Source organism: Sander vitreus, chromosome 5, assembly GCF_031162955.1.
Source record: "Sander vitreus isolate 19-12246 chromosome 5, sanVit1, whole genome shotgun sequence".
In the NCBI taxonomy this organism is placed as follows: domain Eukaryota; kingdom Metazoa; phylum Chordata; class Actinopteri; order Perciformes; family Percidae; genus Sander; species Sander vitreus.
Window position 1 is genome coordinate 37,991,930 of NC_135859.1, and position 12,699 is coordinate 38,004,628.

At 46.9% G+C, this 12,699-nt stretch overlaps 1 protein-coding gene across 1 annotated transcript in view; it reads left to right on the top strand.

Annotated features, from left to right (window-relative positions):
* The window catches only part of dab2ipa (DAB2 interacting protein a), a 31,887-nt gene extending 25,304 nt beyond the window's left edge, over positions 1–6,583 (top strand). Inside the window, exons 13-23 of the mRNA XM_078249863.1 lie at positions 318–507; positions 809–901; positions 935–1,080; positions 1,770–1,861; positions 2,456–2,887; positions 3,298–3,566; positions 3,854–3,967; positions 4,364–4,486; positions 4,894–4,973; positions 5,671–5,758; positions 5,955–6,583. Of these exons, the coding sequence (XP_078105989.1) occupies positions 318–507; positions 809–901; positions 935–1,080; positions 1,770–1,861; positions 2,456–2,887; positions 3,298–3,566; positions 3,854–3,967; positions 4,364–4,486; positions 4,894–4,973; positions 5,671–5,758; positions 5,955–6,128 (1,801 nt within the window). The 3' untranslated portion in view covers positions 6,129–6,583. The remainder of the gene's footprint in view (positions 1–317; positions 508–808; positions 902–934; positions 1,081–1,769; positions 1,862–2,455; positions 2,888–3,297; positions 3,567–3,853; positions 3,968–4,363; positions 4,487–4,893; positions 4,974–5,670; positions 5,759–5,954) is intronic.
* The last annotated feature ends 6,116 nt before the right edge of the window (positions 6,584–12,699 follow it).

A 12,699-nucleotide genomic window follows, 5' to 3' on the forward strand; every position in this document is an offset into this window, starting at 1 on the left:
GAGCTGGAGGGCTTTTACTGTGAAGGAGCTGCAGGGCTTTTACTGTGAAGGAGCTGCAGGGCTTTTACTGTGAAGGAGCTGGAGGGCTTTTATTGTGAAGGAGCTGGAGGGCTTTTACTGTGAAGGAGCTGCAGGGCTTTTACTGTGAAGGAGCTGGAGGGCTTTTACTGTGAAGGAGCTGGAGGGGTTTTACTGTGAAGGAGCTGGAGGGGTTTTACTGTGAAGGAGCTGGAGGGGTTTTACTGTGATCTTTGTAAACCCCTGTTTCCTGTTCCCTATATGTGTTTCTAACTTGTTTCCTGTTTCCTGTGTCTGAGGTTCGGGACTAAAGAGGAGTACATGTTGTTTATGAATGACTTTGTGGAGCGTCAGTGGAGCAGCATGCAGCGTTTCCTGCAGGAGATCTCCAACCCTGACGGGCTTAACCACACCGCTGGCTTCGACGGCTACATCGACCTCGGCCGTGAGCTGTCCAGCCTGCACACGCTGCTCTCTGAGATAGACCAGGTAACTCTCTGAGATAGACCAGGTAACTCTCTGAGATAGACCAGGTAACTCTCTGAGATAGACCAGGTAACTCTCTGAGATAGACCAGGTAACTCTCTGCTCTCTGTTTTTCTCTTTTCTTCAACTTTTTTGTTTTTTGCTGTCCCTCTGTCTGTCTCTCTGTCTCCCTGTCTGTCTCCCTGTCTGCCTGCCTGTCTGTCTGTCCCTCTGTCTGTCCCTCTCTCTGTCTCCCTGTCTCCTTGTCCCTCTGTCTGTCTGTCTGTCTCTCTTTCTCTCTATCTGTCTCTCTGTGTGTCTTTAGTCCTGCCTGTCGAAGCTCGGTCCTCTTCCTCGGATCCTCCGAGAAGTGTCGACGGCTCTGGCTAACCCAGGGGGCGTTGCCTACTCTGGGGGCGTGGTCTACTCTGGGGGCGTGGCTTACCCAGAGGGCGTCTCTGTTTCCTCTCCGGAGCCTCAGCGGATGGTGTCTCCGCCCCCCCTGTCCCCACCCCCTCTGTCTCCGCCCCTCTCTCCTCCTCTGGCGGCGTGCAATCCTTCCCTCGGCCTGCAGGGCAGCGTCGGACTGGACGGCGGGTTAGCATCTTGTTTCCTGTTAGCATTAGCATCTGTGGGCGGGGGGCGGGACTTAAAGCCGCTGCACACCATACAGGTGTTTTCAGTTCTTCTGGCTGATTGAACTCTGCTCAGGTTGAAAGTGGGCGGAGCTTTGATGGGAGTTTATTACATCACAAATCTTTTCTACCAATCAGAATGAAGAACTGTGATTGGTCTCGCCCTAACAGGAGACTCAGGAAGATGTCAATCAAACAGTCTAAACAAAGGCCTCCCAGTTTGGGGCCCCCGGGCCAAGACTGTTTTACAGATCCATTTTATATTTGCAGATTATTTTTTTGTGAGTTTTCAAATCTTAATTTTGTATTTGTGGAATGTGTTCCATATTTACCGATTACACATTTACACACACTTACATAGCTCATCCCATAATAATCGTTTCCCTGAGCAGAAGTGTCAGCCAGATGAGCTGTTGTATCCAAGGGCAACACATTGATTATTATTCCTCAGAACACAGCAGCAGTTATTATCATTTATTAGATAATCAGCAGAATAATCATTCAATATTCAATACAAGATGATTGATCTGTAATTGATTGTGTGTGTGTGTGTGTGTGTGATACCGTGTGTGTGTCTGTGTGTGTGTGTGTGTGTGATACCGTGTGTGTGTGTGTGTGTGTGTGTGTGTGTGTGTGTGTGTGTGTGTTTAGTTTGGTAGATTTCACCAGACTTCCGTCTCCGACTCCAGAGAACAAAGATTTGTTCTTCGTCACTAAAGGATCCAGTCTGCAGCCGGCCTCAGGTAACCTCTGACCTCTAACGTCTGACCTTTGACCTCTAACGTCTGACCTCTAACCTCTGACCTTTGATGTCCCATCCTGTCCCTTTGATTTCCCATCCTGTCCCTTTGATGTCCCTTTGATTTCCCTTCCTGTCCCTTTGATTTCCCATCCTGTCCCTTTGATTTCCCATCCTGTCCCTTTGATGTCCCTTTGATTTCCCTTCCTGTCCCTTTGATGTCCCTTCCTGTCCCTTTGATGTCCCATCCTGTCCCTTTGATATCCCATCCTTTCCCTTTGATGTCCCTTTGATTTCCCATCCTGTCCCTTTGATGTCCCTTTGATTTCCCCTCATGTCTCGTTGATGTCCCATCCTGTCCCTTTGATGTCCCTTCCTGTCCCTTTGATGTCCCTTCCTGTCCCTTTGATGTCCCATCCTGTCCCTTTGATGTCCCTTTGATTTCCCTCTGATGTACCTTCCTGTCCCTTTGATGTCCCTTCCTGTCCTCTGATGTCCCTTCCTGTCCTCTGATGTAACTTCCTGTCCTCTGATGTCCTCTGATGTAACTTTCTGTCCTCTGATGTAACTTCTTGTGCTCTGATGTCACTTCCTGCAGGCCTGCAGGGTTCTCCGGCGGCGAGCTCTTCGTACTCGGAGCCCACCGAGATGGAGGCGGGGCCGGATCTGACCGCCGAGAGCCGCAGTCTGTCTCTGGTCGACCTGCAGGACTCCTCCCCTAGCGAGGGCCTCGACGACGGCCAATGGCAGCGCAGGACGGGGCTCCTCCCCCTCTCCTTCCAGAATCCTGTGTACCACATGACCACCACGTCGCCGCGGCAACCGCCAACGGACGCCACGCCCTCGGACGGCTCGGCGGGGTCCCAGGGGAACGCAGACGACAGGGGCGCCATGGCAACCAAGCCGGCGTTTCTCACCCAGATGTCTGTTGGGCTGGGGGGGGCGGAGAGGGGGGAGAGGATGTCGGCCATGTCGAGCAGCAGCAGCGGCGAGGAATACTCACGGCGAGCGCTGTCCGACACGCTCACAGGTAACAGCCAGCTTTCTTAAACTTAGACTCAGATTCGGTTCACTACGTTAGCTTCTCTGTGATGCCTTCAGATACGGTCACAGTTCATTATTATTAGGAACGGTAGTGTTGTTAGAGGCAGACCTTCCTCCACAGCTCTGTGGAGGAGCATAAAAAGAGCAGCATGTCATGGGACCTTTAATTTTAATTTTCTCCTGTTTCTTCTGAAACATAACATTTGTGTCAGAATGTTCTGGAGATATGTGGCAAACCTCTACAATACTGATAAATGATCAAATATAACGTTTCATCCACCCACCCAGCGTTTACGACACTGTTAAATGAGGCCCCGCCCCATTAGGAGAAGGGAAGCTCTCGTTAGTGGCGAGGATCTCTGTATACAGCGTCTCTAACAGGCTCCTCCCCCTCAGGTGGCCCCGCCCCTCCTCGCCAGTCCTCCACCGGTCCCCAGAGACGCATCGATCAGCCCCCCCCCTCCTCTGCTCCTCCGGGGCCTCCTCGGGGCCGCACGCCTCCCAGCATGCTCAGCGGCGGAGGCTCCGCCTACCCTCCCCGCCCCGCCTCTGGCAGCATGATGTCATCCAGCCCTGATTGGCCGAGCAGCGGCCAGTCACGGCTCAGACAGACGTCGTCCTCGTCTAAAGGAGACAGCCCCGAAAAACAGCGGCTCGCCGCCAAGGTAACCGTATGCACGGTAACCGTACGCACCTGTCTTTATTATTCATTTATTTAATTTATTATTAATACAGCGATATGAAACGCAAATGACTGAGCTGGCATTTGTGTGTGTGTGTGTGTGTGTGTGTCTGTGTGTCTGTGTGTGTGTGTGTGTGTGTGTGTGTGTGTGTGTGTGTCTGTGTGTGTGTGTGTGTCTGTGTGTGTGTGTGTGTGTGTGTGTGTGTGTGTGTGTGTGTGTGTGTGTGTGTGTGTGTGTGTGTGTGTGTGTGTGTGTGTGTGTGTGTGTAGGCTCCGTCTCCGTGTGCGTTGGACCGGACTGCTGCCTGGCTGCTCAACATGAACTCTGCCACCTCGTACGGCGAGACGGAGGACGATCGCCATGACGACGCCCTTGTAGAGAAGGTACCAGCTGTTCTGGAGTCAGTGTGGCCATCGTTGGGTCGGGCTGAAAACACATCTCATGCTTCATTACATGTCATTTATCTGAAGGTTCAGACTCCAAACAACAAGTACAGAGAGCAAGTACACTAGCTCTAATTAAGCTAAGCTACAAAGAGACATGTGGAAGAGCAGCTTCAAGAAATATATATACATTTGTTTTAGTCTTTTTTCTTCATGTTTATCCGAGGTGTAGTCAGAAGAGATGTGTGTTTAGTCTTCGGAGGAAGATGTGTAGGCTTTGGGCCGTCCTGAGCTCATGGTGTGTGTGTGTGTGTGTGTGTGTGTGTGTGTGTGTGTGTGTGTGTGTGTGTGTGTGTGTGTGTGTGTGTGTGTGTGTGTGTGTCTCTGTGTGTGTAGTATCAGCAGGAGATTGCCCTGCTGCAGGAGAAGCTGAGAGTGGCGGCGATGCGCCAGGACGAGTGTGAAGCCCGACTGCTGGTCCAAGATCAGCAGAACCAGCGCATGCTGCAGGAGTACCAGGTACACACACACACACACACACACACACACACACACAGAGACACACACACACACACACACACACAGAGACACACATACACACACACACACACACACACACGTACACACATACACCCACACACACACACATACACACACACACACACACACCCACACACACATACACACACACACACACACACACACACACACACACACACACACACACACACACACACACACACACACACACACACACAGAGATACACACACACACACACACACACACACACAGGCACACACAGACACTCAGTGGTGTGTTCAGTAACCTGTGGTGTGTTCAGGTGTTCAGTAACCCCGTGGTGTGTTCAGGTGTTCAGTAACCCCGTGGTGTGTTCAGGTGTTCATTAACCCCGTGGTGTGTTCAGGTGCGCCTGGAGGACACAGAGAGCAGACTGAGGAGGCTGCAGGATGATAAAGACCTCCAGATGAACAGCATCATCAGCAGGTACAACATCTGCAGCTCCTTCCATCTTCTCCAGTTCATTAAGTCACTGTTCTCCACCCCTTAAATCAGGGAACTTTATTAACAGAACACGCATTAACAGTCCAGAACAGATAGAGTCCTACCAGATAGAGTCTTACCAGATAGAGTCTTACCAGATAGAGTCCTACCAGATAGAGTCCTACCAGATAGAGTCCTACCAGATAGAGTCTTACCAGATAGAGTCCTACCAGATAGTCTTACCAGATAGAGTCCTACCAGATAGAGTCTTACCAGATAGAGTCTTACCAGATAGAGTCCTACCAGATAGAGTCCTACCAGATAGAGTCCTACCAGATAGAGTCCTACCAGATAGTCCTACCAGATAGAGTCCTACCAGATAGAGTCCTACCAGATAGAGTCCGTCCTAACAGAGAGAGTCCTAACAGAGAGAGTCCTACCAGATAGAGTCCTACCTCAGATAGTCCTCACAGAGAGAGTCCTAACTGAGCTTGTCTGCAGTTTGAGGGTTATATCTCTCTTTCCTTCTTTCTTCCCTGAAGTTACCAGTAAGGGACAGCTACACCATTTTAGGTGAACAAAATGTTCCAATTAACGGAGGTTAAAGCTCCCTACTCACCTGTCTGTCTGTCTGTCTGTCTCTAACCTGTCTGCCTGTCTTTCTGCCTGTCTGCCTGTCTGCCTGTCTGTCTGTCTGCAGGTTGATGGCAGTAGAGGAAGAGCTGAAGAAAGATCACTCTGACATGCAGGCTGTGGTCGACTCCAAACAGAAGATCATTGAGACACAGGTACCTGTCTGTGTGTCTGTCTCTCACCTGTCTGTCTGTCTGTCTGTCTGTCTGTCTGAATGTCTGTCTGTCTGAGAAAAAGTCTGTATCTTAAGTCTCCACTTACTTCCTGTACAAAGTGAAGCCAATCTCACTGTCTCCCTACCTGTCTGCCTGTCTGTCTCTCTGTCTGTCTTCCTCCCTGTCTGTCTCTCAGGAGAAGAGGATAGCCAGTCTGGATGCAGCTAACAGCCGTCTGATGGCAGCCCTCTCTCAGCTGAAGGAGCGCTACGCTGTGACATCACAGAGGAACGGCCTGTCTCCTAGCAACTCGTCGTCTCTGCAGATCACCGAGAACGGAGAGTTCCGTAACTCCGGCAACAACTGCTGAGCTGGGCCAACCAATCAGCGCTGGATCTGACTCCGCCCCTCACTTCCTCTTTTAGTTTTGCATGTTTCCTTTTTGAACATCTTACAAAGTCTGACATCATATCCTGTTTCCTTTTTGCTACTTCCTGCTGAGAGCGGCCAACCTGCACGTGTTGATCGTAGGTCAGCTGGTCTTGCACACGGCTGCAGCTGATTGGACGAGCTCTTCCCTTGGTATGCGTCTGCCCCCGGGGTTAAAACTCTCTCTGATGTTAATGAGCAGCGTCTGAATCTGACATCGGTCACTTCAGCAGATGGTGACCAGTTCTCCAGAGGCCTCATTTACATAAAGGCACCTGGACCGTCCTCATTTACATAAAGACACCTGGACCGTCCTCATTTACATAAAGACACCTGGACTGGCCTCATTTACATAAAGACACCTGGACCGTCCTCATTTACATAAAGACACCTGGACCGGCCTCATTTACATAAAGACACCTGGACTGGCCTCATTTACATAAAGACACCTGGACCGGCCTCATTTACATAAAGACACCTGGACCGTCCTCATTTACATAAAGGCACCTAGACCGGCCTCATTTACATAAAGGCACCTAGACCGTCCTCATTTACATAAAGACACCTGGACTGGCCTCATTTACATAAAGGCACCTGGACCGGCCTCATTTACATAAAGGCACCTGGACCGTCCTCATTTACATAAAGGCACCTGGACCGTCCTCATTTACATAAAGTCACCTGGATTCACTGTATGACAACGAGGAGTGGGAAACTAGACGCCCTGTCTCCCACAATGCATTGCCCGGCTGCTCACAGAGACAACAAACAGGAAGTGTGGAAGAGACGCTAAAACAACTCTGTATTAACCGTTATTTTGTTATATTTACACAGACACACACACACACACACACAGAGACAGACACACACACAGACACAGACACACACACACAGACACAGACACACACACACAGACACAGACACACACACACACACACACAGACACACAGACACACACACAGACACACAGACACACACACACACACACACACACACACACACACAGACACAGACACACACACACACACACACACACACACACACACACACACACACACACACAGAGACAGACACACACACACACACAGACAGACACACAGACACACACACAGACACACACACACAGACACACACACACAGAGACAGACACACACACACAGACACAGACACACACACACAGAGACAGACACACACACACACACACACACACACACACACACACACACAGACACACAGACACACACACACACACACACACACACAGACACACACACACACACACAGACACACAGACACACACACACACACAGACACAGACACACACACAGAGACAGACACACACACACACAGACACACACACACAGCAGAGACAGACACACACACACACACAGACACACAGACACAGACACACACACACACACACACACAGACACACACACACACACACACACACACACACACACACACAGACACACACACACACACACACACACACACACACACACACACACACAGACACACACACACACACAGAGACAGACACACACACACACACACACACACAGAGACAGACACACACACACAGACACAGACACCCCCCTTGAAGTCCTCTCCCATCGTTGAGTGTATGGTTCCATCTCTAATCTCTGAATGGAAGAACTTCTGTTCATTTGAAAGTGAAACTTGTTTAAAGAGACAGTTTGAATATATTGCTCATTTTTTAGGCTGTGTTTAGGTTTTGTCTTAAAGGAACAGTACGACACGTTGACCCAGAGTCAGACCAGCTCTAGGTTAGCCTAGCTTAGCACAAAGACTGGAAGCAGAGGGAAACTGTTAGCTTGCCTAGCTCCATGTGTTGGCCGTTCTGGGCTTCCGTACTTCAGAGTTTGACTTTAGTTTGTGTTTCAGAGAATTTACTGATTTTAATGTAAATTTAGAAAGATTTTATTGTAAAACAGGAACAAGTTTAAATAATGATGAAAGTCTTTCTGCTGTGTTCACCGTGCTTCTGTCTCTGATATTTATCTTCAATATTTATAAACTATTACACCCCCAAACTGTTGCTATGGTAATCACTGAGACACACACACTCACACACACACAGACACACACACACACACACACACAGACACACACACACAGAGACACACACACACAGAGACACACACACACACACACAGAGACACACAAACACAGAGACACACCCACACAGAGACACACACACAAAGACACATACACACAGACACACACACACACACAGAGACAGCTGAATGTTAACTTTACCTCCACTAATGTTAGGTTAATATAAATTCGATAATAAGTTTTGCTTAATCTAGGGTGACCAGACGTCCCGGTTTGACCGGGACAGTCCTGATTTTGAGTTGCGTGTCTAGAGTCCCAACAATAGCCTGTCGGGACTCTAAAATGTCCCAGTTTACACCAACCACTATGAAATTGTCCCGGTTGTCACGATTACATAACCGACGTGGTCTTATTATAGCCCAATCATTAACTAAACCCATGTAGAAAGACTAATAAAGCATCCAGCGTATGATTTTAACTGTGTGTGTGTGTGTGTCTCAGCCAATCGTAGCGGTCTGCATAATCTGTGCAGCCAGCGTTACAATGTATATTTGTAAGCATTATTGCAATGCCTCTTGTTATCCGTCTCGTTTGAACCAGTCCCTCCAGGTCCGCTGGAAAGTCAGTGGACGAGCGCTGGTGGAAATGTTCCGCATTTCAAAAACAGGGACATTCTGTTAAAAGATGTAGGTCTCTTTTGTCAGTTCGCCATGTGTCTACCGAGCACAATGCTCCTGGTGAGCAGATCTTTTCGCTCATGAACAACACATGGACTGACGAGAGGAACCGCATGACCATTCCCACCTTAAAGACACTACTCGTCACACGGGCCAATTTTGCTGACTCCTGTGCATAATTTCACAGTAGGCTTTCAGCCAACACATGGATTCTTGAGCAAAATATACGAAATGAATCAATCAATCAATCAACATTTATTTATATAGCACTTTACAGTAACCAAAAGGTATCCAAAGTGCTTCACATCAGAAACCAAGACTATAACACACATCATATAACATATCATACAATAAAAAGAATGAAATATAGAAACAGTAAAATCAGAGAAGGTTACATAGAAATAGGAGAGGGAAGCTGTCACACCACTACTACGTATTAAAAGCCTTTCTAAACAGATACATTTTGAGTTTAGACCTAAAAAGTGCTCCATCTGTAGTCGTCTGATTATCAGGGGTCACTTGTTCCAGCGTCTCGGGGCAGATCACCGTTCGTACTTTGACCTCGGGACTAAAACCAGCTGATTTGAGGACCGCGAGGACCGGTTGTGCTCCCGCAGGGTTAAGATCTCGGACAGATGCTCCGGGGCCAGGCCGTTTAAGGCCTTGAAAACAAACAATAAAATCTTAAAATGTATTCTAAAATGTACAAGGAGCCAATGTAGGGTGTAGAGAACGGGGGGGATGTGAGAGCGTCTAGATGTATTTGTTAAAAAGCGAGCAGCAGCATTTTGTACAAGTTGAAGTCGTGAGATGGAGGTCTGGGTCAGACCAACATGGAGAGCATTACAGTAATCCAACCTTGAACTTATGAAAGCATGAATAGCCTTTTCTAGATCGTGCCCGTTAAGGTTTAACTTCAGCCAGGAGACGAAGCTGGAGAAAGCTCATTCTAACAACATTACTGATTTGCTTATCAAATTTCATGTTGCAATCAAAAGTAACCCCCAGATTTTTGACAGCTGGCTTAAGGTATGAAGCCAGGGCTCCCAAACTCACAGCTGGACCGTTAGGCATACCTGAAGGACTAAAGACGATACACTCATCATTCAAATGAAGAAAGTTTTGTGAAAGCCACAACTTAATATCATTAATACAGACAACCGGTAAGTCTTGAGCATGCACTAAACATTAAGCTACTGTCAAATGACTGCATACCAATGTGTATCACAGAATATGTGATGCGACTAAGTTCTTACTGTAATGTTCTCTGTAGAATAGAGATTACGCCAAATAGGGGAGGCAAAATTCTGACTGACCAACAAGAGCAGGCTGTGGTCGAGTTGGTTCGGGGCAGAAATAATAGTCGTCTTACGGAAATTCGCCAGCATACCTTTGACAATGTGGAATCCATAAGTTTGCTGACTATTGCACACATGCTTAAAAGGAACCAGGTGTCTTTAAAAAAAACTATACCGCGTGCCTTTTGAAAGAAATGCAGACAGAGTAAAGCAAATGACTGAGTATGTTCAGGTATGTTCAGTTTCAAGATGGCTGTTGTAAAATAATTCCCTCAAAATTCTACATTGTACAGTAAAAATTAAATCTCTTTCCAAAATGTATTTTTAGAGGGTGATGGAGCTGGATGCTGATGACAACCATCACAAATTCATATATTTGGATGAGGCAGGCTTTAACCTGGCCAAGACAAGGAGGAGAGGTAGGAATTTCATTTGCCAGCAGTCAACCATCCAAGTACCTGGACAACGTGGGGCCAACATTAACATGTGTGCAACCATCCAAGTACCTGGACAACGTGGGGCCAATATTACCATGTGTGCAACCATCCAAGTACCTGGACAACGTGGGGCCAACATTAACATGTGTGCAACCATCCAAGTACCTGGACAACGTGGGGCCAACATTAACATGTGTGCAACCATCCAAGTACCTGGACAACGTGGGGCCAACATTAACATGTGTGCAACCATCCAAGTACCTGGACAACGTGGGGCAAACATTAATGTGTGCAACCATCCAAGTACCTGGACAACGAAAAATTATCCAAAAGAAACAGGAACACGGAAGGAACAGGGAAAAATCCAGGAGCACAAAAACACAGGACGGAACTCTTCACAAAAGACAGATGATGAATGACAATAAACTAACAACAGACACAGAAAGCACACAGACTAAATACACAAGTACACAAGGGTGAAACAAGGGACAGTTGACACAAGGGCTTGGGAACAGGTGAAAGTCATCAGGGCAGGGCAGACAATCTCAAAGATGGGAAAACAAAAGACAGGAAGTAAAACAAGACATAACATGGGAGAAACAGAGCGACTACAAAATAAAACAGGAAACAAAGGCAGCAAGGCCTTGAATGTTTCAGTGGTCCGAGATGTTCTTACATGAATAGGTGGACTAATCCAGAGGTTTGGAGCAGCCAATGAAAAGGCTCGATCACCTTTGTTTTTTAACCTGGATCGGGGCACATGGAGGAGCATCTGATTGGACGACCTCAGTGCTCTGACAGGTGTGTGAACATGCAAGAGCTCCGATAAATAAGAAGGCGACAACCCATTTAAGATCTTGAAGACAATTAATACAATTTTAAATTCAATCCTGAAACAAACAGGAAGCCAGCGGAGCGCGGCCAAAACCGGTGTAATGTGGTCACGCTTTTTGGTTCCGTATTGGTATTGGTTCAGGCACCATTTAGGGAAAATAAACAACCGATACCCAACCTGTGTAAAGACACAGAACAATCAGTTCCACAGAAACTACACACAGGAAATGTCCTGAAGCTGTCGCCGTGACCACACTTTGATCCCACACATCTGACAGACCGTCCTCTTTATTAGAACTACAGTACCCATGAGCCTCAGCTGGAGCTCCGGCTGTCACAACCAGGGCTGGGAATCGCTGCTGATTTCTTGAATCAATCCAATTCTGATTCACACGATCCAGATTTGATTATATTTTTGATCCCAATGTTGATTCTTGATTCTTCATATTCAGTTGCAAAACCAACTTAGTTTGGATATAAAAGAGATTCTACAGTTGTACAAGGTTCCCTCTAATCTGCTGCTTTATTAAAACTATCAATCTTTAGATAAAAGCAGATACATTTATGTACCTTTTATTAATGGGGACTTAACAAACATGAACACAAAATAAAGTTGGACTCTGCAGACTTTACAGTATGTGAGTTTTGTGACATTTCATTCAGATATCTGGAGGTCAGAGGTCAAGGGAGCCCTTTGAAAATACCTCGCCAAAATAAAAGCCTACCTTTGGAGCCTGTTTTCAATGTACAGTATTATGTGTACCTTTTAGTTTATAGTGAATGATTGCTGTATGACTGCTGTCTGTCTCTATGTTAGGCCTATGTCACCTGCCTAGGGACTGCAGATGAAAAGTAGTTATTTTTACTAATTATGGCAAATTTACATGGTGTATTTTATACAACAATGTTCATAAATATGCACGGTCTCTATCAAATAAACCAATAAAATTAAAAAATTAAAATTCTGATCACTTCCCAGCTAACTAGCATGACATAGTCGGTATCAACTGATTCCTTAAGTTTTCTACACTGCAAAAAAGCAACATCTTATCAAGTATATTCCTCTTATTTCTAGTAATAAATTACACAGCAGCATCTAAAGGAATCTCAATTGAGGATAACATTTAGTCAAGCAGTTTAACCACCTTGTGATGTCGCAATCTGCTGCCCCAAGACTTCATGAA